General features: G+C 48.9%; 1 protein-coding gene across 1 annotated transcript; it reads left to right on the top strand.

The window, feature by feature from the left end:
• The first annotated feature begins 25 nt into the window (after positions 1-25).
• On the top strand, positions 26-27470 carry ctdp1 (CTD (carboxy-terminal domain, RNA polymerase II, polypeptide A) phosphatase, subunit 1). The gene is given in 14 exon segments (XM_037474747.2): positions 26-1152; positions 2250-2333; positions 2929-3022; positions 3216-3344; positions 3435-3585; positions 4544-4634; positions 5112-5278; positions 8352-9389; positions 11419-11560; positions 11673-11885; positions 12979-13132; positions 18049-18223; positions 18226-18295; positions 26302-27470. Coding segments are annotated over 14 exon segments (3000 nt in total). The 5' UTR covers positions 26-835; the 3' UTR covers positions 26477-27470.
• Positions 27471-27756: the final 286 nt, after the last annotated feature.

Genomic DNA, 27756 nt, shown 5'->3' with positions numbered 1-27756 from the left:
TCACCAGACATATATCTTTTCAATAATTGTTCTGCTCATAGGTCCAACAATTTTTATTCGTCCAGGCCCAAGAAATTAGGTGAGGAAGATAAAGTAGGACATCGACTGATCAAATCATTGGCTCTGTCTGTTTCAAAGTGTCAGGTTTTGATGACAACGCCACAGCTGCCGGGTGACGTTTGTTAGGCGCAGTGGGGACCGGGCAGATAGTCCTCTTGATGGTGGACTCTTGGAGAGGCGGTACCAGAATGATACGATTTCACGGAGTGGTTCACAGAATGCCCCTGCCCTTTCATTAGCATTCATCATGTCCCCTTCTCGTCGCTAATGTAAGCTATTATTGCACTCCTGTTCCGGTGTAAGTACTTTTATTGTGAAGGAGGAGAGGAAGTAGAGGAAGGGTTCAACGGTGGTGTTAAAAAAAAAGGAGTAATAAAGTTGCGGCCGGCATGGCGCAGAACCGGGGCCGTGTTGTTGTTTTTTTATTAACCAAAATATAGGCGTAGCATCAACCCTCGGCTACACTAATTTGTATTTATTGTATTTTGTAAAATACGGGGAATAGTGTTTCTCGTCTGACTGGCTGCACGGTCCACCGGAAGCTGTGGCGGCTCGTGTCGCTGCAGTGTTGCGCTTTCCTGTTTACGGGCGGGAAGAGCGAACGTAGCTGACTGGAAGAGACCGTGTTTAAAATCGACAGCACATCTCGTTTTAATCGATGCCCACGGGTTCGCGGGGTTTTAATGATACACCGGGCTTTGCGAGATATATTGGATACGTTTTAAAGTGGACCGTTGCAGAAAAGTAAAGGGGTGATTTGGAGAGCGCGGAACAGATGGCGGACCCTCCTGCGGATTCTGGCGGCGGTGGAGGTGTCGGCTTCGGCGGTGGAGCAGCAGCAGCAGCGCAGGGCCCCACGGTGCAGGTGGCAGACATCTGCTTGCCGAAGGGGGCTCTCCCTCTGCGGCTTCTGGAGTGGAAAGTCAAACCCGGGTCTCACGTCAACCTGGACTCCGTGCTAGCGCTCTGCGCTCCAATACCCCCGGTGAAGGGGGCAGAGGCTGCCAGGCAGCCGGAGAGGAAGGTGAAATCGGACCGTTCCGGAGTAGTCAAGGAGCTATGCTGTCAACTCGGGCAAGTCATACCTCCCGGGTGAGTCGTTCTGCTAGCTAGCACCCCCCTCCTGCATGGCCACAGGCAACATGTCAGCTGTGGTTTTGGTACCGCTTTGCTCGCAATTGACTCCCACCGTGGTGGTGTTAGTTAGCTAACGAGCTAACTTTGCTATTCGTGCTAAGCAATGTTAGCTTGTTCGCTAGCCGCGCGGACACTCAAGTCAGTCAAAACAAACGAGCAGACGTTTCAAAATAAGATAGTGTTGTTTTCGATCGTTTTTCTCTGCACATTTCTTGCCGTTTCGGGTACAGTGCGCACACCAAACACCCGTAAGCTAAATGTAACCAAACATGACATGTAATTACTGTTAAGCCTTATTAGGCCGTCCGACAAACATGCCGTCACGCTGACCGGCAAAACACGTTTACGCTTTTATTTTGAAGTCACGCGAAGAGTTGCGTCGCTCGGTTTGCCTTGACGCAGCACAAGTGCACAGGTGGGATAGTTTGACAGGTACAAGACAACCCAAGGTTGCTGCTGTCCCACTGAGTTTGAACCGGCCGATTTTAATCCCTGTTCTTGCTCGCTCGCCTGTAATTTCAGATTAGCGTCATGTGTGCGCTTCAGTAGCTTCTTAGCGTATTTACTGTAAAAAACATTTGATCAGATAGCAATTATTTAACATTTACATCCCCGATGCCCAATTTTGTCCCGCCAGTGTGTTGCCTTCAGGTGCCCCTTGTACGTGTCAAATGGGCCTGCCTTTTAAAAACCACACGTGATGATAAAGTTTACAGCAGCAGGAGGACAAAAAAACGTTCAAAATGTTTTCCCTCAATAGGTCCACTTTGTTAATGTTTTAGACACAAAACAAAGCGGCTCTGGGCCAAGCTATTGATCAAGACAAAACTAATTTTAAAGCTCAGTGTTTTCCTGTCACTCAAAGCATATTGTTGACGGATGATCTATGAGCTTCAATCGCTAAATCATCAAATATCTAATTAACTGAATTTACACCTAAGTAAATGTTCTTCTAATGAGAATCCTGTCTAAACATGAGACTACTGAAAGCATCATTACTGGTTTCTTGATTAGCGCGTATTTACACTAACATTTGTCTTTCTTTTTTTCAGTGGCGTTGTCGTCAGAATAGAAGAATGCAGCCATCCAATCGTCATGAAGGGTTTATGTGCAGAATGTGGCCAAGACCTGACCCAGTAAGGAAATCCCCAAAACCCTGTTGTACCAATAAATTAATTTCTTTACAATCTTGTGTTCAATGTTAATATATGTTGTGATCCCACTATGACACAGACCTGATTGCATGAACATTCATCTCTGTATTTTTGGATACCATCAGGTGGCACCCGAGATCAGAGAGTTGAATACAACTGCTGCGATGGATAGATCTCTCATGCGCTGCTCTCTCCGTGGTGTCAGTTCGATAAAGATGTGAAATGTACAGCTGTCAGTCTGAGACAAGCTGCATTTGTAGCTGCGTTTATTGATTTAAAGAAGTCCCAGTAGGTTTTGACCGTGAGGTTAAAGTGTTGCTTTAATGTTTTGTGAGAAGTTGGGGGTTTTTTTGTATTAGAACTTACACATGAAATATTTTACAGCAGGGACTCATCTTTCATGCAATTTGATAACAACAACCCAAATAACTTGCTACGTGTTGTATTTTCTGCAGTAAGCGCTGATGAATAGTGTTTTCACACAAGCACCTTTTCGGTTCAGCCTCAATGTGTTAAAAGACCTAAGAGATACTCAAAGCACATGACTCACACTCATTTTTTGTGTCATTTTTCTCAGGCCTCAAGGCACAAATGGGAACCAGCAAACTCCCATCTCCACAGCAACCGTCTCCATGGTGCACAGTGTCCCCGAGCTGATGGTCAGCTCTGAGGTGAGTCACGTGATGGAGATGCGTGTCCGACTGGGCCATATATATATATATATATATATATATATATGTGTGTATATGTCATGGTTATGCCCTTTATGAAATATCTGTGCGTAAGGGTCCATGGGATTACACAAGGACGTATCATCACATTTTTGCTGTTATTTCATTCCTCATATTCGTTCACTCTCGAAAGCAAGCAGAAGAGCTGGGAAGAGAAGACCAGCAAAGGCTCCACCGGAACCGAAAGCTGGTCCTGATGGTGGATCTGGACCAGACGCTGATCCACACCACGGAGCAGCACTGCCAGCGCATGTCCAATAAGGTATTATTGCACATGGTTCTAACTAAAGTTCATCATCAAAGTATTCAATTTAAGAGCCGATGTTGAGGCTTCTGAATCTGTGCGTTTCAGGGTATTTTCCACTTCCAGCTCGGGCGAGGCGACCCGATGCTCCACACGCGACTCCGGCCGCACTGCAAGGCGTTCCTGGAGAAAATCGCCAAACTCTACGAGCTGCACGTCTTCACATTCGGGAGCCGCCTTTATGCGCACACCATCGCCGGTAATGGCCTCTCGACCTTTACGTTTTACAGAACTTTTCCCGCATTCTATGTATTGTGTATTACCTCAATCTACATGCCGTGTGACTTTTACTTGTACCTCCCGTTGCTGTCCATAAGAGGGGAGTGTCTGCTCATGTTTGATGCTATGCTGGCTCACTGCTGGGCATCTAGTGTCTCTGAGTGTCATCAGCAAGCAGGTCGGGGAGAGTGGTGCTATTTTTGCAAATGCACCCTAACACTTTGGCTGGTTACATGCAAAAAATGTGCGAGCGCCTGTGTCCTCGGTCCTCATTAGCTGACTAATGCGACCTTCCTTCTAGACGGAAATGTTCCAGTTCATGGTTCAGGGCCGTGTTATTATAGAAGCGACGGTAGTTTGTTCATAGGCTGTCTTTTTGGTATCATTGGTGCACTCCGTCAGCGTACTGTATTTAATGGAAGCAGCTTTTGTCCAGTACTATTCGACCTCCACGTTGTGAGTGTTTAATGCCTTTTGAGTTGCCCTGTGGCGCTGTTCTCGATGCAGACCTGTTGTCGTCACAGCGAGCCACCTACTGCGGCGCAATCAAACCCGTACAGTTGTCATCAACGTATATATTGGCTTTATAGACCAGGCTGTGAACACGTCTATTACTGCTGTACATAAAGCTTCTTAACCCGGGGCCCGATGGCGATGGAACGTTTTCAGGCTTCATTTCGGAGCCCTGAAGGGTTGAGGGAGAGGTCGGTCTCTAGAGGAAGGTCTCTATCCACAGCCCGAGGGTTTCCGAGGCTTTATTCAACCAGAATACACTGGGGAAAAGGACTGAGGGGGGGGGGGGGGGGGGGGGGGGTGTTTTATTGATAAGAGGATAGTTTTGTTATTAGTTGTTTGCTTTCGGGCGATCTTAGAAAGGAAGCTTGAATGGCGCTCCCTCTTTTTTTCACGCCCATAATCACCATTTTATATTTTTGTAGGTTTTCTGGATCCTGAAAAGAAGCTGTTTTCTCATCGGATCCTTTCCAGAGACGAATGCATCGACCCTTTCTCCAAGACGGGGAATCTTAGGTACCCCCCCCCCCCCCCGTGAATTTGCAGTGTCATCTGTTTGCAGCGCAAAGAGACGGCGACGTGCCGCGTGTCTCGTTTTGGGTAACGACGGAACAGTTGGTGGATGATCCACACTGCATGTTGGCAGCAGTGGATTTGTCCAAATTGTTTCTTTGCTTCTGTCGTTGTTATTGTGGACAATCTGTCTCTATTGTCAGCGATTTGAGGAAGAGCAGAGATCTCTTTATTCTCTCCGTGTTGCTGCTGAATATCTGACGGTGAATCTCCCTGCAAACATACACACACACACATATATATATATATATATATATATATATATATATATATATATAAATAAATGAAAGGGCTGGTGTAAGAAATATCCAAGTTTTAATTGCTAGCCAAACACACTGTGGGTCAGTGCTACATCGCTGCAGCCAGAGAGAGATAAACAACAGCCTCACGGCGCACATCTGGATTCCGTTTGTCTCGCAGGAATCTCTTCCCGTGCGGCGACTCCATGGTCTCCATCATCGACGACCGGGAGGACGTGTGGAAGTTTGCGCCAAATCTCATCACTGTGAAGAAATACATCTACTTCCAGGGCACCGGGGACATCAACGCTCCCCCCGGATCGCGGGAAGCCCAGATGGCAAAGAAAGGTACCGTGTCTCACACCCGTAGGGAGTTTTATTTTCAAAATATATATATATCTATTAGGGCTGTCAAAAATAGCGCGTTAACGGCGTTAATTAGCTGTTTGTTGTTAATTACGTCAATTTTTTTGACGCATTTCACGCATGCGCAGTGTGACAAATTATTCAGGTCCGGAAAGAACCTCTTCTTCTAGGGAATGCACTTCATCCTATACAACACATTACTGCCACCTGCAGGCATATGTCAGGCCGTCAGGTTCAGCAAGTTGTTTGCGCCAGAGACCCGCTCCCCCCCCCCCCACCCCCCCCCCCCCCCCCCCCCACCCCCGTTCTCGCGCAGCAGAACAGAGAAGAAGAAAAGCTCCGCCCAGCAGAGCAAGAGCAGCGCTGTTCTGAAACATGCGGAGGAAGAGAAACCAATGCGATCTAAATCCTCCCAGGTATGGGAATATTTCACACTGAAATGGGGGTGGTAGCGGATTTCTTTGCAGCGCCAGTCGTTCTAATCGCCGCGCTCGACTTCAAGGTGTAACCTTTATTATTGTTCGGTCTGAAACGGCGCGCCCAGTGACGGGTGGTGCAGCAATATTGTTGTTCGGGTGGAAATCGGGAGAAAGGTCGGTCCGGGAGATTTTCGGGGGGGGCTTTGAAACATCGGGAGGGTTGACATGTCTGGTCATGTCTGGTCATCGCAGCCCGCAGGAGCACAAACTCACAGCAGAGTGGGATAAACTGCAGAGGCTCGAGACCCTTCTAGAGCCATGCAGGGAAATCAGTCTGTAACTTATCAAATAACATTGATTTGATTATTTTCTGGAATGAATTAAAAAATCAAATATCAATAACATATATTTATGTAAAAAATAATAATTATGATAATAATAATGATAATTATGTATCTGTGTCCTGTTATTTATCTTTAGTATGCATTTCAGAAAGAAAAAATGGTTAGGATTCAGGTGTGATTAATCATGATTAATCCACTGAAAATTCTGATTAATTTGATTAAAATTTTTAATCATTTGACACCCCTAATATCTATATATATATATATATATATATATATATATATATATACACACTTTGTTGCTTTTTAGTTCTGGTCTGCCGTTTAATTTATTTTCCTAAACAAACCCAGGGGAGCAAACATGCATCTATACGAGTGAGATTAACACTCTTTAATGCAGCACTTTTTTTTTATTTATGTTCTTTGGTGTCACAAGAAGCCAATGAAGAAATAAGTCACTGTGAGCAGCATTCGGTTTTTATCAGACTGAAAAAGTCACGATGACCCATCGGGGGGAGACGGAACTGTACAAAGGCTCCTCTGTGTCACAGATGTGCACGAGACGCCTCTGCCGCCCCCTCAGACACCTTTTCATGGACTTAAGGAGCTGAAGTCCTGGACAAAGTGGTCCGACAACGAGCACAGCCGTTTGGACTGATTTCTCCTTATTTATTAAGGAAGGTGCCTGTGCTGATGCATGTTGATGTGCATTCATAGGTCACGTACATGGGTCTTATTAAGGTCAATTATGGAGTTGTTTTATGGACAGATTTCACAATAGCAGATTAATTTATGTGCGAACACATCTTTGTTTGTTTGTTTTCACTCCACGAGCTGACTGCACCGGACTCCACCGTCATTTCACAGGGCTCCGCTTCCCATGTTTTAGTTTTCGTGATGATTTTGATTCAAATGGGCCCGGGGGCGGGTTCTCCGCGAGAGTCGACCTTCGACAACAACACGGCGCGTCTTGTTTGAAAAGGGCCTTCGGGGACGGAGTCGTTAACAGGCCACCGGTCCAGCGGCTCCGCTGATGTCGGACTCCGATGCGGGTGCTCCTCTGTGCGCCGTGCAGCTACGGAGCCGCAGAGCGTCCATCGCTGCGTCTCACGAACACAGGGTCCGATGCAATAGGAAGACGAATTCTGGGCAAACCGTTAAGAAGCTCAACGCAAGTTCTGAAGATTCGATTCGGTCGTTATATATATTATCTGTAAATAAGGGTTCTTAATATTTCTCTCTTTACTGACTAAATTTGATTTAATCAGTTGATGCTGATGAAATATAAAGACAAAATAGGTAGAGGAAATTGGCGGCGGCATGTTTCCACGACAACGCTGTGACGCGAGTCAACGGCCAGCTGCGAGGCTTCAGGAAAACCCTTTTTTCCTCATTTGTTACTGGTCGCTTGCTGGCTGTCGTACGAATCAAAGAGAAATGATCCCCTCGTTAGTTCATAGTTCATCTCAACAGACGGCGCCGGGCAACAAACCCAACGATGACTCCGTCCTCGGTCACCGAGGCGCTAAACAGTCATCAACGCGCGCACCGGCGCGGCGTCAGTTTTACACGATGAGCCTCCGCACCTCGATCCGCCGACCTCATCGTGATTCAAGCGCAGCTGTCGATGAACACGGAGAGAGAGAGAGACTCAACGGGCGCCGGTGCTTTTCCCCCCCCCCCTTCTGCGCCCTTACTCTTCATTATCACCCGTGTGTCTCTCCCCCCCCCCACCCCCCACCCCCCCTCTTCGGAGGGGACCCGTTCGTTTACACCCACTCTCGGGGCTGGTACATCAATTACCGGCGAGTCGTGGCTGTGCTCAACAGCTGCCAGGCTCGGTGCCGCGGCCCGTCGGTTCTGAATGGAGAGTGGACCAAAAAAAGAAAAGAGCATATTTTGGGCCGATGTAAATACAATTTGTTCTCGCTTAAGCAAATCCGCTGCTGCTTTGCAAGTCAAATAGTTTAAGTTGATAACAACACATTTACATAAAGTGACTAAATCAGCTTTTTTTTCCCTTCTTTTTGGTGCAGCACAAGCGACTCTAGACACAATGTTGACGTATGAAAAGTTCCGAGCAGCGAGTGAATGAATAATGTAGGAAAAATGGATTTGCTGAAGGGAACTAATGAGTCATGTGACCCATGATATTTTGATTCCACCCCCCGCATCATTTAGCTGCCTTCTCCTGTCCATCAGGCCGACACAATTTCCACCGATGGAAGTGTCTTGTTTCCATCTCCTTTTAGTTTCTTTGTTTAACCCGCGCTCGCTTTTGTCTCGTTCCAGCGGGAGCCCCGTCGAGTCGACCGGCGGCGAGCGCCGAGACGCCGCCCAACGCAGACGAGCAGAGTAACGGCGGCAGGAAGAGGGCGAAAGACCCCAGCCTTCTTCTCCGGGGGGGGGAGTCTTCCTCTCAGGGAACACCGGCGAACGAACGGACACACCCCGCGGGGGTCGAGGAGGACGAGTCGGGGAAGGGTCGAGGGTCAGAGGCCGAGGCGGCGTCGAGGGAAACCCGGGCGGGCGACGGGAAGCGCGGGAAGGAAGACGAGAGCGACCGGACACTGGAGACGCGAGAGGCCGAGGGCGAGCTCGGCAGCGGCGGCGGCTCCTCGGCGCCGAGCCACGAGTCCAACAACCTGGACTTCGATCTTTCTAGCGACAGCGACAACGACTCCGCCGCCGACAGGCCTCCATCTTCAGAGAGCGACGGGGAAGCCAAGTCGAGCCGGGCAAAGAAACCCGGGCGGGAAGGAGTCCCGCCGGGGGACGGAGAGGGCGAGGGCGAGGGCGAGGGCGAGGGCCCGAGCGAAGGGCAAAGCGGGCCCGAGGCGGCAGAATCGTCGGGAGTTCTCCCCCCCGACCCCGAGCTTGGAAACGGCTGCTCGGACCGGACGGAGCCGGAGACGGAGTCGCAGAATAGCGAGCAGTCCGGGGTCACCATGGGGGAGGAGCTTCTGGACCAGAGCATGGAGGAGGAGGAAGAGGAGGAGGAGGAGGACGACGTCGACCAGGACGATCACCTGATCTACCTGGAGGAGGTGCTGGAGAGGATCCACGCCGAGTACTACGTGCGATACGAGGCCTACGTGAGGAAGGAGTCCGCCGAAACGCCGGACATCCGCAAGATCGCCCCGGAGCTGAAGGGCAGGACGCTGGAGGGCACGACGCTGGTGTTCAGCGGCCTCTACCCGACCAACTACCCCATGGAGAGGACCCGCGAGTTCTACCACGCCAAGGCACTCGGCGCCAAGATTGCCAAGAACCTGGTCCTGAACGCCCAAGACGCCGGTCGGACGACGCATCTCATCGCGGCGAGGGCCGGTACGTAGAGGCGTGTGTTGAAGAGGGAAGGAAGCGGGAAGGCAGAGGGAAGACAGAGGGAAGGCAGAGGGAAGGCAGAGGGAAGACAGAGGGAAGGCAGAGGGAAGGCAGAGGGAAGGCAGAGGGAAGGCAGAGGGAAGGCAGAGGGAAGGCAGAGGGAAGGCAGAGGAAAGGCAGAGGGAAGGAAAGGGGGAAGGCAGAGGGAAGGAAGCGGGAAGGAAGCGGAGAGGCAGAGGGAAGGAAGCGGAAAGGCAGAGGGAAGGCAGAGGGAAAGAAAGGGGGAAGGCAGAGGGAAGGAAGCAAAAAGGCAGAGGGAAGGAAGCGGAAAGACAGAGGGAAGACAGAGGGAAGGCAGAGGGAAAGAAAGGGGGAAGGCAGAGGGAAGGAAGCAAAAAGGCAGAGGGAAGGAAGCGGAAAGGCAGAGGGAAGGAAGCGGGAAGGCAGAGGGGAGGCATGCGCGGTACGGGCATTTATCCGTGTTAAAGTCGGCCGTGATAAGATCTTTCACAGACCTTTCTTTGGTGCCGGAAATGTTTTTTAATTGGTGCAAGTTGAGGTCAGAATCCCGGAAGGGTAATGCAAGGATTGTTTAAATACCCGAAACCCTTGTCAAAACTTTGACTGAGCAGAGATAATTAGGATGGAATAACGGTGTCGTTAAGGGCCGACCGTTCCAGCGCGAATGCAGCTTTAAATAATTAAAAACGCACAATGGCTTCACGCAGAGCTCCTCGAGGCCGCGGCTTCTGGTGTAATTAGACCCACTTGATTGACGGAAGCACTCGAGCGCTGTTATGAGCCGAGGCGCTGTTTGTTTCACGAAAGGAGCGCGTTTGCATTTTCCGGTCCGAGAATACACACAAAGCTCAAAAGGGAAGTGACCGACTCGATGGCCGACTGTCCTCCTCTTCTGCGTCGATGCGGAACAAATTCAGTTGCCTTTTTTTCTTTCTTTTTTTTTTCCCTCTCTCGTCGTCAACGGTTACCGCGGGTCGTTCTCTTTCTGCTAGTTCACGAGTCGCCGTAGAGTCACTTTCACGGCTCTGTGGAAACGGGGCTCTTGTCTGAAGACCGCGTCGCCCTCCAACACGGGTTAGCGCCTGCAAAACAAAGAGCGGGAGGGGGCAGCGTTGCCGTGGGAGCCGGCACTTGGAAATCAAGACCTCGTGTGCTTCAAAAATCAGCCAAAGACGTACGTGCAGCGGGTCGCTTGCTCTGCGGAGGGAAGGCGTCACAACAGCACATTTCTCTCACTCGTTTAAAATGATTATTATCCCACGGTATTTATGCCACGAGTAGTTACACACAGAAGGTTTTTTAAAAACGGCCCCATTGATTATTTTACTGCCCTAAAATAATATCATGTTTCAGTAATATTTGTGAAGTAATAATAATCACAAAATGATGTAACATATTCTCCATTTCACTTCAAATGTTAAGCAATAAATTAACATTTAATCTTTGTTGTTTCTGTTTACAAACCATTCTTGAAAATTATAACGTATTATATTATAAGATTATAATTGTCATTATTAAGTGAACCATGACTAATAATAAACTTTATTATCAATTCATCAAACTTATTCAGACGCCTTCAGAACGGTTGTCTTCTCAAACTCTTTGACACCTTCTTGCAGTTAAAGATAAATACCACGATTATATCTTCATACAGTCAGTATTACTACTATTATTTCTGCACTTTACCATGAAGCTGATGGAGAAATCCAACAGTTCATTTTGTATTTGATCGTGTAAAAAAAAAAAAAAAAAAAAAAAACCTCAGATGAAGAATTCACTTTGTTGTCTTGTTGTCCGACGTCAATAAGACTCATTCGAGCAGAAAGACTTTCTCTCTCAGCAGAAACTCGAATCCAAAGAAGAAAGCGACTTCAAAAGAGAAACTCTTCCTAGCTCTCCTGGCAATTAAATCAGACAACAACCGAGCGCACACATGCACACTGCTTGCTTTGTTTTTTTTTAAGGCTGACGCGCGTTTCCTCCATTTGCTCACTTGCCTTCCTTCACCCAGGCACCGAGAAGGTCCGCCAGGCGCAGGGCTGCAGGCACCTCCACGTGGTCAGCCCCGACTGGCTGTGGAGCTGCCTGGAGCGCTGGGAGAGGGTGGAGGAGCAGCTGTACCCGCTGAGGGAGGACTGCTCCAAGGCGCCGCGGTAACGGACGCCGCCTACAAACATCCCAAATGGTGTTTGGGATCTTTGGTAACGCTTGTCTCCCCCCTCGCCTCTTGTCCCCCCCCCCCCCCCCCTCCCCCCCCCCCCCCAGGAGCATCAGTCCGCCGGCGTTCCCGGACCCCCGGGGCTCCGTGCAGACGCACGTTTTCCAGCCGGCCCCCGTCCACGGCGGCAGACCCGCGGCCCCCGAGGTCCGGACCTACGACCCCGTCACGGGGAAGCTGATCCGCAGGGGCCCTCAGGCGCCGCGGCCGCCGCCCTACCTCCAGGCGCCGGCGTCCTCCGGAGAGCAGCCGGGTCTCAGGTGAGGGTCCTGCTGCTGTTGACGGTTCGGGACACGCCCCCTTTTTCTTAGGCGCTCCGGTCACGGCGTTTGTGATGAAGTCATGAAATAGACAAAAGCTTCGTGGACGCCTCGCCGTCTCTTTCAAAACGTCTCTCCCGCGCTCTTGGAGCCTCGCCTGCGCCGAAACCGCGGGTTGACGCAAACCCACGAGCTCCTCAGGGGCGCCCTGTGCAAGACATTACGCAACAGTCCCCACAGGCCCGGGCGGCGCCGCTGTCGCGATACTAAAACCGGGCGTGACGGTTTTTAGATTCCTTATTAAAAGATAAAGAGCGGGGTGTTCTTCAACTCGCTGTCGGGAACAGAAAGCATGCGATGTTCCCAGAGATGGTTGCTGTACCATTACAATCTGATCCCATTGTAATTATGTACCCAATATTTAAAACACTCCTCCTCCCGTGATGGTAAACTATTTAATGATGACGTGATCCTGCAACCCGGAGACGGAGACCCCAGCATGGGCAGCATGGACCCATGGCCTGGTTCTCTTGTTATTCACGGACTGCAGAGCGGCTTGTAGTAGATCTTAAATGTATTGATTCGGTCCTCTGGGCCTCATTTGCATCTCTCCCGTCTCTGTGAACTACAACAGCGCTACTCTACTTCGCGAATGACCCCCTCCCCCCCCACCCCCCTCCGGTGCGCATGAGACAGCAGCAGCGTCTCCCGACACAATAAGACTCGCCCCTGAGCTCCTCCACCTGTCACTCACAGAATGCTCATCAAACGGGTTTCCTGTCTATTTGGTTGTCGGTGGCGACCCCTGAGGGCTACTGTCATCTCAAATGTCTAATGAAGACGCTCTTTAATTAATACGTGCACGCATGAAATAGAAACGGGATAGAATTCATGAATTGGTGGCCCAGTGGAGTTTGAGCTGGTTGCATGAACTTTGATTTAATAATTTAATTTAAGACAGAACTCCATTTTTCTTAATTAATTATCAAGGTAATAACAGTCTTATTATAATGCAAATTAACATGTCGTCCTTTTATTCAGCTCCATTGAAGCGGTCCACATTCCCACTCATTCGTCTGTCATGTGACCACAGGGGAACTTCACAGAGCCAGCAGGACGAGGCGGGGGGGTCCAGCCGGGACGACGAGCAGCCGGGGCCGTCTCGTCGGAAACGCCAGCCGAGCATGACGGACAGTATGCCTCTGTACCTTCTCTGCAAGGAGGACCTGGACAGCATGGACAGAGAGGTACGTCCACCCGCTGTTTGGCGTCCCACAAAGTAACCGAGGGGGGGGGGCCGGGGGTCGGGGGTGGACGGACACACGAGCCTGTCGAATGCACAACGTGATGCGTGCTGTTGTGCTTAAGTCAGATTCGTTGCACCTGGGATCCAGGTCCACTTGGTTGTGTGCGCGGTTACCGTGGCGATCGCATGCCCTCGCCTCGTCTAGGGTTCGATTTCGACACACCGACCTGGCGGCAGAGTGGGGCGTCCTGTGCGTGATGTGCTGTGGTGTCCTTGCATCATTTTGGAGGACATGTGCTCTTTTGTGCCTTTTCTAATGTTGCATCTCCGAACCTGTTTTGACATTTAAATCCTCACATCAGTCCACGCTCTGCAATCTTTCTTCCATCCTCCACGTGAAGTGATTGCGAGATGAGCGAGTGCTCTGAACCACCCGCTTGGATAATACTTCTTAATGGAGTCTGGCTTGTGCTAATGCATCAGCAAGGGGAAATGTGCTAACCCGGGTCCTTGAGATGATCCGTCGGGCCACTCGGCGGCTGAGTATTCTGAGGAAAAGCACTCCGTGGTCGCTGGCTCGTTTGGAGTCGAGTCACGTGTCGGCCGCGGGTAATTATTTCATTTTGTTTGTCACTCGGGTGCTTTTAATTTTCCCTTTTTTTTAAATGACTTTCAATGCAATATTCTGTTCTATTAAGTACTGCTCGTTATTCTGAATGAAATTAACTATTTATTAAACCATCTTACAGCTACACAAATTGTTATTGACTTGCTGAGTCAAATGTGTGTATGATGAGTCAGATACTGAATCTGGTATCGTTACGGTGGGGGGGATTTAACAATGAATGACAGATAGAAGCCTTCAGTTAAGAGGCGGCTTGTAGAGCCGTCCCATGGCGTTGAATAACTTTAATGAATAAATTGAATAATCAGGACGCCGGTGTGATTGGTCGCGCTCTGGGAGACGAACCAAACCCCGTTATTGGGATGCAAAACAGCGCGCCTGGTTATTAACACCGTGTGCAGAAGTTAAGTGAGTTTGTAGCTGCAGGCGACCGATCAGAACTGCTGTGCGTTGCCTTTTCTGGAAATAGACCTGCTCCCTTTTCTACTTCTGCCGCACGTGGACGGAGGCTGATGATAAAATGACTGGTGTGAATGAATGGATTAAAATATTGGTTTGTCCTGACCTCCGTAGCGACTTCTCTCGGTGGAAGGGATGTTCTCGCTCTGGTTCGTCCGATCTTCTCAGCTGGTTTCTGTGCAACCAACCGGGCTGGTGAGGTCAGCCGGGTGTCCTCCGAATGGACCTCAAATCCATCCGTCCCCACTGTGGATGTGTGTCGTTTTATCGCAGAATGACGGGAGGTCTCCTCTTATGTAGAGCAGGTCGTCCTCTATCCCATCCCCAGCTCTTCCTAAATGCTGTGGATGAGTTAAGGAAAGAACATATACATGCATATAAGAAACCGTAGTTTCCTAAATACCAGCAGCACTTACTGTGTTAATGTGACATTTACAACAAAGCTGAGTAGAGATGGTTTTTTCCCTTCTGTTTGGGGGAAAGAAAAAAAAAGCTCCGTTCTATTTCATTTTGAAGGCTTTAAAATGCTCTTGATGACCTGCACACCAATGTTAATTTATTCACTGTGTATTATTCCATGAGTGAAATACAAAAGCCCAGCCAAGTTCCACGTACCTGTGTACAAACAGGTGAGGTGTATTCCTGCTGAAGGGCAGTTTTAAACACTCCAGGTATCGGGGGCAAAGAGAAAGATCCTGTCTTAATTGGCCAGAGCAAAAGTGCACATCTCAAAGTGCACGAGTCGTCCTTTTTAGAATGTCACGGGTGGTCACATGCTGGTACGCGTCGGTTCACCTGGAGCCGCACGGACGTGTCCCCGCTGGGTGACCTTTCTGTGAAATTGCTGTTCTCTTGTTGGCCGTGTGATGCCTTTGGACAGGCGGCCTGCGGCTTCCCTCCCCCGCTCCTCCCTCTTCCAGCGCCGTGCGAGACATGCGGCCTTTCCCTCAGATATCCTCAGATTTCCTCAGATCGCCTCAGGAAACGAGGCTCCGCGTGGTTTGAGGCATCAACTTGTCATTCGTTCAAATCGGTTTGGCGCAGATCATTTCCTTTTATCCACAAATTTTAAATGTCCCAAGATTTTTGACTTCCACATGAAGGAACATCAGCTGGGTTTGTAGACGGGACCGCTAAGCACGCGATGAGTTCAATGCGTTGCCATGGATACCTTCTGCTAACCTTTAGAATACCTCTGACATACAAAACCTGGTGAATGTGACCCCTTCAGAAGGCCGTTAAGATTCAACCGGACTGACAAGAAACCCAAACTACGTGAGATCGAGAGCTTTTTGCTCTTGTTTCCACGGATACAGAAATGCCATCATTTTCCCTCGATTTAAAAGGCAACAATGCGCTGTGGGCTTCTTCATTCACGGCGCTCTCTCTCTCTCCCTCTAATTGCTTCTCACGCAAACACCTAGGGACATTTAGAGAACAAAAATCTGAAATTAATAATAGATAAATTATGATTTTAGCTAAACTCTAAAATGAGAAAAGTCAACCCAGCAGAAACAACACAATGATTATACTGTATAATGTGTGTCGTCATGTGACTTGCTGCTTACAGTTTCTTTGTTTCAGCGACGCCGTCAGCCCGTCCTCCCAAGCCGGGATCAGTGGATGAGGTGTTAGGGCCACAGCCGATGCGTAGTTGTGACGATGTCACCGGGTGTGTGCCTGATGGTGTTAAGCAACCAGGGGAGCCGACAGTAACCCGACAATAACCCGACCACCGGCTCATTTCTTCTAAATTCGTTGATTCCTTCATGCATCGTTTGGTACGTAAAATGTAAGGATGCAACAGGAAATGCCCGTTTTAAAAACCCAAAGCAAACCGACAAATTGTCCCAATTAAGAAGCTGCATTTGTTCTTTTGGCTTCTGGGCTCCGTGGGCTGAGCGCCGGCATCAGAATTCAGACCGGAGTCCGGCTCAGCCGACCACCGCGCCAGCTAGCTGATGCTCCCAGACGAGCCCCCGCATCACCCCCCCCCCCCCCCCCCCTCCCCTGCTCCTATTTCCATCTGCTCACAGCTTTCTGTCAGAAACTACAGTCATTTGTGACCCCCCCCCCCCCCCCCCACCCCACTTAGAGCATCCATTAGATCAGGAGCAGTCTGGAGGTTTTTCTAAGCCAAACAGAATCAGAAGTTCTGTGCTGATAAAATAAAAAAAAACCTTCCCTGTGAAGTATTTCATGTTGGAGCCAAACAACACCCCCCCCCCCCCCCCCAACTCTCCCTCACATAACTTTTCTTTTTGGGTTGATATTCGAGTAATGCAGCTACAGCTGTGCTCCCGTTGTTATAAATTATTGGGGACAGCGAGCCGCTGATCGTCTGGCTGCACTGAAGTGAGTCGAGCTCCTCAGTGTTGCGTTTCAATATTGCACATTTGGTGTTTTTCTTTTTAAAGTCAGACCTGGGATGAACCCTGAAACAAACTTCCAGGGACTGGGTATTATTACTGGATACCAACCGAAACTACATCCCCCTTTAGATAAGCATGAGCCGGTAGTGAACATGAAGCCAAACTGGCAGACACTGTACTTTTGTTGTACCATAGGCCAGCCAATGGTATTTAAATAAATAAAAAACTCTTTTTATCCTAACAAAGGTATGGTAACAAATTGGCATGGAACTACAATAATGTGACACTGCAGGAACTCAATCAAATTTTCCTTGAGTTAGCCGCCACTCGAGCTGAAAACGCGGTAACAGCCACTCCTAACTGCTGGCTTTCGTTTTAAAATAAAAAAAGCAGGAATGCAGGGTGACCACCGACCTCCTCTGTGTGCGTGTGAGCCCCCCCTCGCCAAAAAAAACAACAACAACAACAGAAGCAATCTGCGTGTTGTCAGGAGGTTTTGGAGCAAATGAAAGTGCGTCTAATTTGTGTCCACCTCTGCAAAACGTGGATTCCCTGCAGGGTCGTTTCCTCATTCAGCTCTTGTTTCTGCTCAAATGGAATTTGAGGACAGCCAACGCGATCGGAGCTTTGCCTTCTTCTTAACTGGTGTTTTCCTCAAGTGGAGGGAGGAAAAGGCTGCGAAAAAATGCGCTTCCCATTGATCCGCAGGACCCGTTGAACTGTCCGAAGTGTAAATCAACAGCTGCTCAAGGAAATACGAGATCGGCTCATCAATCGTTTGCGGAATGTGGCGCCAGACGGATGAACTTAACTGTGTTTGACACAGAAGTGTTTTCTAATGGTTTGTTGCAGCTGAAGGGCTTGGACAAGTATTTACATGCAATATGCAGGGCTGTTGTGACTTTTTAATTATCATTTGTTGGCCTCCAGGAAGCTGCTGTCCGATAGCGATGATTCTTTAACAACTAATTCAAATAACAAGGCACTTTTAGTAAGTATGTTGATTGGATCTCTGGGGTGAGATTGATTCAATATAAAGAACTACTGCCAGCCGTTGGTTAGCTTAGCTTAGCATGAAGAATGGTAAAAAGGAAATCACTACCCTAGGAACGGGTTACAGCAAATAGTTTATCTTGATATAAGTAGACACAAGATATTAAATATATTTCATTTAGTTTCCCTTTTTTTTATGACTTTCAAATATTAAAGTAATTGTTTTTTTCCCACTGTTTTGCGTTTGGTGGAAATAAAGTAATAAATCTCCTCTGCATTGAATAGTCCATCGTAATGAGATGTTAAATGTGCAGACACTGTACTTTTGTTGTACCTTAGGCTAACGAAATTGTTAATTAAAGGAACTCAAATGCACCAGATTATTAGTGCAGGCAGTTTGACGCATTGGTCCAACGCGTAGAGAACAATTTCTCACAGCTCCCTTTTTTTTTTTTTTTTTTTTAAAAGGTGGATGACATCTTGGGCGAGGAGAGCGACAACGAAAGTGAGGGCCGAGGGAAGGAGAGACGGGCAACGAGGAGGAGGAGGCGGCGGCGGCGGATGAAGGGGAGCGGCAGTCAGGCGCCGGAGGGACAGCAGCAGCAGCAGCAGGAGGAGGAGGAGGAGGAGGAGGAGGAGGAGAAGAACCCGGTCCTGAGGCGATGAGCGTGGAGGAGACGATCCACACGCCATCCAGTGAGGACAACGTGACGAGGTGAGACTCTTGAGTGCCTCGGCGGTCGGGTCCCGGTGGCGAGATGATGCTTTTCCGAGGATCCCGGTTCAACCACGTGTCCCAACGTCTGTGGGCGCTCGCAGATTTTAGCGGGGGACAAATGAGCCGCCGAGCACCGTGCGGCGGCCGTTGGATCGGAGGAAGACGAGGCAGATTCTCAATCGTTGTAAGGAGAGGAGGAGCTACGCGACGGGCCTCTCGCCGTCCGGCCTAATGAGCGTGGCCGTCACATGACTCTCTCCCTGGTTTTGTCTTTAAGCACAAATATTTAGCACGTGTCCCCACTCTCATCCGCATCTTGCATAAATACCTCCGGGTGGGAAGGATGCTCAACTATATACACGCTATCTGAAAATAATACTTAAAATACTAAAAAAAAAACATTGAGAATACTCTCAAATGTGCTGAATGTCTCCAGGTCTTATTTCTCCTTCGGCTATTATCGAAAAACACACCACTTCATCAGCTGTGCTGATGCCAGACGGTCTGATCCGTTGCCGTGGAGACGAATTTGAAACAGACAGCAGGCGGTCGGGGAGAGTTTTGAACACATTGGAGTCTCTTGCTGCTCTGAGGAGTTGTGCAGAGCGGTGTTTTCTGCGTCCTTAGCGTCTATTTGTCCGCACACCACGTTGCGTCCATGTTGAAAACATCCACTTTTTAGGCCTTAGTTCACTGTCACCGGCTCCGTGGTTGCAGACTTCTTCTTATCGGCCTGATATTGTTTTGGCCCTCGTCATGGTTACGACAACATCCTCCCCCCACCCCCCCACACCTGCGGTGGGTTTAAGGGACGACGTGTCGGTGCTCCTTGCGTTTGTCCAGACAAGACCGAAGAATACAGATGTTGATCATCTGGGAAACGCTCGGCACTGAGATACCTTGTTTGGGTTCACCGTATCCATGGCTACCCAAGCCTCAGCGAGCAGCGGCGCGGCGCTTCTTCTCCCTCGCTCCCGTCTCCTGGTCAGTCCTGGTCCGACACCTTTCGGCTGCTGCTAACGAGTCACGCCTGAAAATGCGCTGTTTCGCTTTGCTGCTCGGCTGCGTTTCAAGAAACATCTGGATGTCCAACTCCAGTCAGTGGAGTTTCTAAGGCCAGTGTTAGGACACCAGTGAAGTGGTCTCATAATATCACAACTTAATGTATACTTTGACCCTCTGTGATGACCTGACATGAGATCAGATATTCACTGAACACACGATAAATAACCTTCACATGGTTACATCTGGCCGTTTTTCACGCTCTCCTCTGCATTGACCTTGACTGACATTGATTCTGGTTCAGTATTTTTCAACTTTTTATTTTCATATTCCTGAATAACCAAGTGGTTCGAGTCTGTTCTCAAACATTAACGCGTTTGGTGAGCGGCTCGTCTCTGCTGCACCTCACACATTCCTGTAGGACACAAACCACTAAACGAGCTCAAATGCTGTAGGAGCGACAAAAGATTTAGAAGCAGGAAGCTTCTATATCCCCCCCCCCCCCATCTGACAGGGACCATCTCGTCCCATTAGAGGCAATGTACCATCTGATAGAAGAAGGCCTTCCCGTTCAGACCAGACTCTGTGGGACCTCCACTCCTTAATAGTCACCATTCCGGCGTTCTCTCCATCCCCGGCTGGCTCCCCCACTCTCCCTCTCATCGTCGGCAGCAAATAGACGTGCATCTGTTGCTAAGATACCGTAGTGATGTGTGTGTGTGTGTTTTCGTTCTCACCGCCACTCAGTACGCGCTCCTGCCTTTTCTTTCTCGTACAAACAACATCGCTCTCGTTCCCCGCTGTGTTTTCCTGTTCTTGTTTAGCGACTAACTGCCTGCGAACGTGTCTTTGTTATTTATTTCTAGTCTCATATATTGTTTTTTTTTTTTCTTCCCCCAACTTGACATCCATCCCCCTCGGGATTCACACCCACAGCTCCAGCAAGTAACAATTAAGCAGCGCCGTGGTTTGTCCGGAAAAAAACGCCGTTCGCGGTCCCGCCGTTCGAGTCCAATCGAAATAATCGGCTCCCACAGAGGAGAGGAGTCAGAGTCGTGCTCATTCTGAGGCGATCAGTCACCGGACGTCCCGTCAACCCGTCCTCCAGGGTGATTACGTCTTTTTTCTGTAAGACCCATCACTGCGTGAGGAGGACTGCACAGAACCCTGGTGTGTGTGTGTGTGTGTGTGTGTGTGTCTCTACTTCTCCGTGATGCAACCTGGGGTCCGTGGGATCATCCCATAGAGGGAAACTCACCGTTTCCAGCTGGGACTCTTTGTTTTGCGTTCTTCTTCACGTTTTCACCTCAGGGGGAACAGAGGCTCCCAAAATAAAACATGCGAGGTTTCGTCTAATAACCCTTTGGATGCATCAAGGATGCTGTTCTCGACCTCGTTTGCTCGGAACCGCTCTATCCTTCCTCTTGTTTCTACAAGCGTTTGTGTTAATTGGTGCGAATTAGAAGGACTCGTGAATACTTTGGTTTTCACGCGGTCAGGATTCTTTGAGTAGGAAAGTAGTTTGCTGACCTCGTCCAAGCGGCTCTCTTTGCTCCTGGACTCAGAAACAAGCTTTTATTTCATCGCGTGTTTGCGTTGGAGGTCATTAACTGTTAGTCGGGGGGGTGGCTGTGAGAGACTTATGGTCAGCGCTGCCGTTGCCGTGGTGATCCTCTCGGGGCGGGCGGGGGGGGGGGGGGGGGGGGGGTTGTTTGTTGTCTTTGTCTTTGTTTTGTAGCTTTTTCCATGTTTTGTGCCATTTGGTGGAAATAAAGTTGTCTGAAATGATTGTTCTTCTCCAAGTGATTATGAACACTGAGAATTTTTATTTTAACACATGTTAAATAATTTCCTATGGACATCTTGTCTATTATGGTGTAAAGAATATCAACTCCCAAACCCACCTGTATGGTGAAAGTCACTAATCACATAACCAGAATAATGAAGTAATGAAAAACACGTCTGTCCCTATTTTCTGTCCTGGTTGTAATTAGTAATTAATTATATTTGAGTGACCTTTTCTTTGGGCATTGCCACAGAAAAAGTGCAATAGACTGTGTGTGTGTGTCTAAAATTATGCTTGTTGTAGTGATTACATTTCCGTTATTGACTCCAATATTTTGTTTTTTAATGAAAAAGCCGTCTGACATCTTGTGTCACATGACATCTTGTCACATCGGTAAAGATCCTGCTTAAACAAGGACAGAAGAGACCGAAAGGGACCCGATCAACTGGGTCTTTGATCATTAAAATGGACACAACAAATGTTGTTGTTACTTAACGCACAAATTCACAGCCAATGACCTCAAAGGCAGTTGGGTCCATCCGGGCCTCCGCGCTGCTAATGTCCCGTCTCTCTAGGCGTGAGATCTACTCACATCTATTCAGATCCGTTCACCGCTTTCCGTGGGCTGTGTTTATGTCGCAGGGGGGGAGCAGGGGGGGGGGGGGGGGGGGGGTGAAAATGAACGTGTGAAACTTGTCAGCTGCAGCGAGCGCGTTTGTTATAGCGCCGAGGTGACGAAGGACGCAAATGGGTTGTAAAGTGTTTCTTCCCGGATGACAAATTCAAAATGGGTTTCGAAAACCTCCTGTTTCCCACTTTCTTGCATTTTCATGCTTTGGTCTCCTGTGTACTTTCCGTGTAGCGGTCGTGTTCTTCGTCAGTGCCACGCGGGTTTGTGGACTCGAGCTCTCCAGACTGACCCAGCAATCTCAGACAGTCTGTGCTTTAACCTTTGAGAAAAACATCCAACACCTTTGTCCTATATTACAAATTACTTGAAATGTTCTAGAAGAGATTTGACTGGTTCAAGTTCTAGATGTACGTTCTTTTCACTCCAAATTGAAGCTAATGCCGATATTTTGTTATTGTGATTACAGTACATTTCAGAGGGACTTTAATCTATTAAATCTAAGAAAAGAAGCAACTCTATAAATAAATGATCAGAGTAATTGATTGCCTCTACGTTAATGCTCCAGATATTGAATTGAGCATCTTTTATTAAGGTAATAATAGCAACAACCCAGTGGACCTCTCATTGTGCTTAGGGTCACATCCGGGACGCTGTCGGTCATTTAGGCTCCACGGCGGCCGCGCTGCACGCTAATCAGTCCTGCTAAAACGACCAGGACCCGTTAGCACGATGGCCCCCGAGGTCAGCGACCACGACCCTCGCCACTGTTGTTGAAAGCGTCTCATTCGTCCCATTCGGGGCGTCGGCGACTCCGCTGCTTGAGTTGGGCTTTTGTCCCCAGTGTTTTGTTTGTGCTGATTTGGCTGTGTGTGTGTTCGTGTGTGTGTGTGTGTGTGTGTGTGTGTGTGTGTGTGCGTGTGTGCGTGCGTGCGTGTGCGTGTGTGCGGATGAATTATCAAGGCTTTTACATCATTGTTGCTGCGTGCAAACATAAGTAGCTCTGAGACTTCCTCTGGCCTGACGAGCTCTCAAGAGCAATGTGCTTTTCTTTCATTCACAGACCTACAGCAGGCACTCAAAGCCCTTTTTTTTTTTTTTTGGGAACCGGGCCCCGTGCTTCGCATTTTTATTTCATGCCCCCCCCCCCCCCCCCCCCCCCTGTTGTGCGTCAGGCGGCACGCAAGAAGACCGGCCTGAGGAGCTGTGTTCTGTCCCGTGAGCTGGAGTCATCTGGTGTTTCCAGTGAACTGAGCATTTGGGGGGAAGCCTTAAAGCAGCCAACGCCACCACAGTGAGTGTTAAACAGCAGCTCCTGTCGAGAAGAGGTCTACGCTGGTTGGTTGATGAGTCTCTGTTCGCTTTCACGACAAACCAAAAAGCCGCTGGGAGAACAGAGGCAGAGGATCCAGAGTCTGAAGCACGCAGCACTTTCCCCGTTTTCTGGTCCGTTTTTATTCTCTACAAGAGATTTCTGCTCAAATAAGAAGATTCTACTGGATCTCAGTCTGGGAGAAATGGACGAGTGAGGAGTTGTAATTTAGGCCAAAACGAGTTGTGTTCGTACATCAATCTCTATTCAGCTTGAACTGTGTTAAAATGGTAACTTCAAAGCCCTTTTCCGACTAATGCTGAGATACTATAATAGTGTCTTGTGTTCTTACTGCAGTTGGAATTAATGCAGAATGTGACTAAAAGGTGATCAGAAGTCCGTTTGGGATTTATCCGCCGCTGAGTCAACTGTTTTTTTTAGACCGTTAGTGTTTTAAAATAATTCCAAACTGCAGCTGAAGCCTAGATTCCCCCTTTTTGACACCCTCTCAAAACAAAGGTGCAGCAGCAGCAGCAGCAGCCCTGACCGCCCGATGATGGAGGCGTTCTCACCGTTCTCCCAACAAACGCCATCTCCATCCTCGACGTTCATCATCCCGTTTTTTTCCGGGCCTGTTTGCCGCTAAGAACGACCAAAAAGATTCGCTTTTTTTTTCCCCCCCTCAAACTCTGTGCCAACTGTGTGTTTATTTGAGATTGCCTCGTGGAACAACCGTGGGGTCACGTGACCGAGATGAAAAGGGAGAAATACGAGTGCGGGCCCGTCTTCCTTCTTCCACCCCGGAACCCTTTTAGAAAAACAATGCTTAGAACGGGGGGGGGGGTTAGCATACGGCATTGGCCTTAATCGTTCTCTCTCTCTCTCTCTCTCTCTCTCTCGGCTTATTTGCTGGCGTTAATCTTTAAAGCAGCGTAAAAAAAAATAAAAAAATCGTATTGTATAAAAAGGAGAATTCCTCCGCTCAATGTTATCTTTTCCCCTGCGGAGTCGATTCCATTGTGACGGGCTACGTTTGGTGGGGGGCGGGGGGTTGAATGCTACGCTAATGATAGCATCGCTCGGTGCCTTGTGTTCTCCTCCGTGGACGCGTGTCTCTGCTGGATGAGTCATGAATAGAAAACGTCTCAATTCACTATTGTTTTTTTTTTCGGCTCGCGTGGCTTTCGTTGCTCTGAAAGTGTCGGCTTGGTTTTTAATGCGCGCTGCGTCTCAGTGAAGGAGGCTGAATAAAAGAAAACATGTTTCCACCCGCTGTTTTGGGATGAGGAAAACTGTGGATTATTAAGTCTACCGTTTTTAGAAGACATTTTATATATATTTAGTTGTTACGTTTTTGTCATTTTTTAACCAATTTCCTAATTATTTGCTTGTGAAGACGCATTTTTCCCCGAGTGTGCACCTCTGAGTCCGTCCACGCCTCATCTCTCTCGTTCTGTTGCAGTTCGACGGGCCTCTTCTGGGTCGAGCTGACTCGGCGGTCACGTCTGCACCCGGGGGGGGGCGTTGTTTTTTAACATCTGGACCCCTCGAAGACTGCTGTGAGGGGGCTCTACCGCTCTGTTTGCATTCACCAACACTCCTTCCAACAGACGTGACTTTGCGCCGCAGCTTCCTTACCAGAGCTTCCGTACCCCCCCCCCCCCCCCCCCCCTCACCCTCACCCTCACCCGCAGGGCACGTTGCTCCCATTAGATGAATTAAATGTGCACCATTACAGCTGGAGTTTATGCAGGTGTCGGACGGTGTGAATGTAAAGCAAACAGACCGACCAAATTGAGCTTGTCGTGTGTGTGTGTGCGTGTGTGTGTGTGTGTGTGTGTGTGTGTGTGTGTGTGTGTGTGTGTGCGTGTGCGTGTGCGTGCGCGTGTGTGCTGCAGTAGGAGCTGCTTCTTACCGGCTTAGTGAAGAGGGATCTGTCAGGTCCAAACATTATTCTGGGGCTGTGTTCAGACATACGTGAGTTGGAGTTGGTTGGAGTCGCAGTAAGGTCGGCTGTCAGATTTGTTTCGGTTGGGTTGGGGGGGGGGGGGGTTTACTGCTTACTCAGGCTTTTCATATGCATGTGAGAAGAGGAGGAAGGACAAAATACATGAGCGTAGAGAACAAAAATGAAACTGAAAAGTAATCTGACCCAGTTTTCCTCTTGGCTCCAACCTGCTGATGCAGCTCTTCTGTTTGTGGGTTTGGGATCTCGATGTGAAGCAAAGAGATGCGTCTCAGCGGGGGGGGCTGTTTATAGCCATTGTTTGGCACCACGCACATACACACATGCATGAGCGCTTTCCCCCTCACACACGTACGAACAGTATGGAGGAAAAGTCTTTTGCTTTGGTCCAACCTTCATCCTCCGTTTTTGAGGGATCTGCACACTGGTTTTTACAGAAAATGTCCTCGCGTTGCCATTTATGATGAAACAAAGGAGAACAACGCGCATCCCGTTCTAACCCTCAACCACCAGTCACAACAACCTAATCGGACTAAACAACATGTCGAGAAGGTACAATGTAGAGATTGTCCTCTGCTCATTGTGGAGTAATGAATGAGCGTGGGTCCGCTAATGGTCAGCTGCTGACATCAGAGGGGCCACCGCGTCACGCTCGGCTAATTGGCAGCCCGCCGAGAGATTCTTTGCCCTCGGACGCTGCGCTGATGAGGAGAACGTGGAGCGGGGACGGGGGGGGGGGGGCGGGGGGGGGGGGTTTCAAAGCCGCCGTGTAGGGCTGCACGGTGCGGCCTGAGATCCATTATGCATTAAGAAACATTCTGGCGGGGCCGCGGGACTCCTTTTTTCACGTCAACGTGTTAAAACGCTCTCTCTTGGCTCAGGCTCTTTGCAACTTCTGGACAAGCCGCTGTTTTCTTAGTGTTCTTATGATCTTATTTCTCATTTGGACCCGAGATTCCCAAAGTGCTTTTGGTGGACTCCATGGCCGCATTTGAAACGATTAACGGCAAACAGCTCATTAGCGTCATGCTAATAGAGGGGCGGCGTTTAGCCACGGATCCCATGACACCTCGATCATGTTCCAATATTTTTACTTTATTTAATAATTGTAAAACTGATATTTCTGCTGAGAATAATCCGTCACGCCGTGCTTTTTTTATTACAGATGAATAAAAATGTACTAACAAGATAACGACTAAAGATGCCGGTATTTGGTGAATATGTATGTAATGCAATAAGTATTGTCGGAGGTTACATCTGTGTACTGCACTTTCTTTTATTAAGTCCTCCTGTTTGTGTTTGACCGCAGGGGCCACAAGCGAAAACACGACGAAGCCCGGGAGGACGACCGTAAGGAGGAGGAGGAGGAGGAAGAAGAGGGGGACGAGTCTTCTAAAGACTCCAACGAGGAGGGAGGGGGAAGCAGCTCGGAGGCGGACGAGATGGCCGCGGCCTTGGATCTGGAGCTCAATGACTTCATGTGAAGGGACGACAACAACCACCAAGATCTGAATTGGTACTTTTTTTTTTTTTTTAAATCAAAGAAATGCTATTTTTCTGAACGTCCTGTACAGAGATGACGCCCTGCCGTGTAAATACAGGTTTTCTGTAGCATCGCCGTACGGCCTTTTTGGATGTTTGACGTTTTATTGTAAGATAACAACCCGATGGAGGCATCGCATTTGATACTTTTTTTCTATCTCAATTTTTATATTGACGAGGAAGAAATTCCATAAACGGTCGTACATGCCAAAGAGTTTGGAGCAGGTTTGCAGCTAAGTATTTTACTCTGGACTTTCCAGTTTTACTTGTTTCCCCCCCTCCCCCCTCCCGTTGTCATGCGTTGCCTCACCTCTTTGTGCTGTTGTTGTACAGTGAGGACAGACACTGATCCTCTACTCGGGTACACTGGAGCTCAAACCCTGTGCAGGTTTGTGTTGATTATTCAAATAATCAAATTCAAATAAGCTGTTCATCTCCGGGATCAACGGAACTTAAAATGAACTAATTCCTGATTTATTTTTGGAGAGCCCGGAGGAAGATTCCTGGAAGGAAAAACACCTTTTGGTTATTTGGGGTGAGCGAACCTTTTCTTGAGGCCTGAAGCTGCCTTAAAGCAGCCCAAAAGATGTTTGTCCACAGGAGGACGGCTTGAGGGAGACGGCGTCCTCCGGTCCAATGCGGCCTGGCCGTGCACTTTAATACCACCACACATGGCGGGAGCTTCATCGAACGCCGCCCAGCTCTCTGACCTCTGACCCTCACTGTACCGAGGGAGGGGGGCGGTGTGGGTGGGGCCCCGTTTAACCTTCACCCCCCCCCCCCCCCTCCCCTCGACGACCCGAAGACGATCCCGCCCCCTTTCCAGTGTGCGTTCTTGTTTTTGAGTTTCAAACGACTGACTTGTACAGTTTTTGTAAAGTGTTTTTCCTACTTGACCCTGAGAGAAAAATATACTTTCATCAAATAAAAATGTTTCAAAGCAACACAAATGCTTTTTTGTGTGTGTGTGGTGTGGGGGGGTGTGGGGGTGGGGGGGGGGGCTAAATGTATCCTGTTTCCTCTGAACATGGTCATTAAGTTGTCTCTCCAGATGGAGTCCATTAGCGGGCCTCCTCAGGACGATCGTGCCTGATGCTCGATGAGCCTCCCAGCAGGAAGCGCTCCTCGGCAAATGGCCTCTGCGTCTTTAGCGTTACCACGGCGATCGGGCCCCGAGCCTCCGATTGGACGAGGTGAAAAGATCAGCGTTTATAAATGAGGA

The sequence above is a fragment of the Pungitius pungitius genome, chromosome 17 (genome assembly GCF_949316345.1).
Source record: "Pungitius pungitius chromosome 17, fPunPun2.1, whole genome shotgun sequence".
Taxonomy (NCBI): Eukaryota; Metazoa; Chordata; class Actinopteri; order Perciformes; family Gasterosteidae; genus Pungitius; species Pungitius pungitius.
The sequence above is the reverse complement of the archived record's forward strand: the minus strand, read 5'-3'. Positions and strand labels throughout refer to the sequence as shown.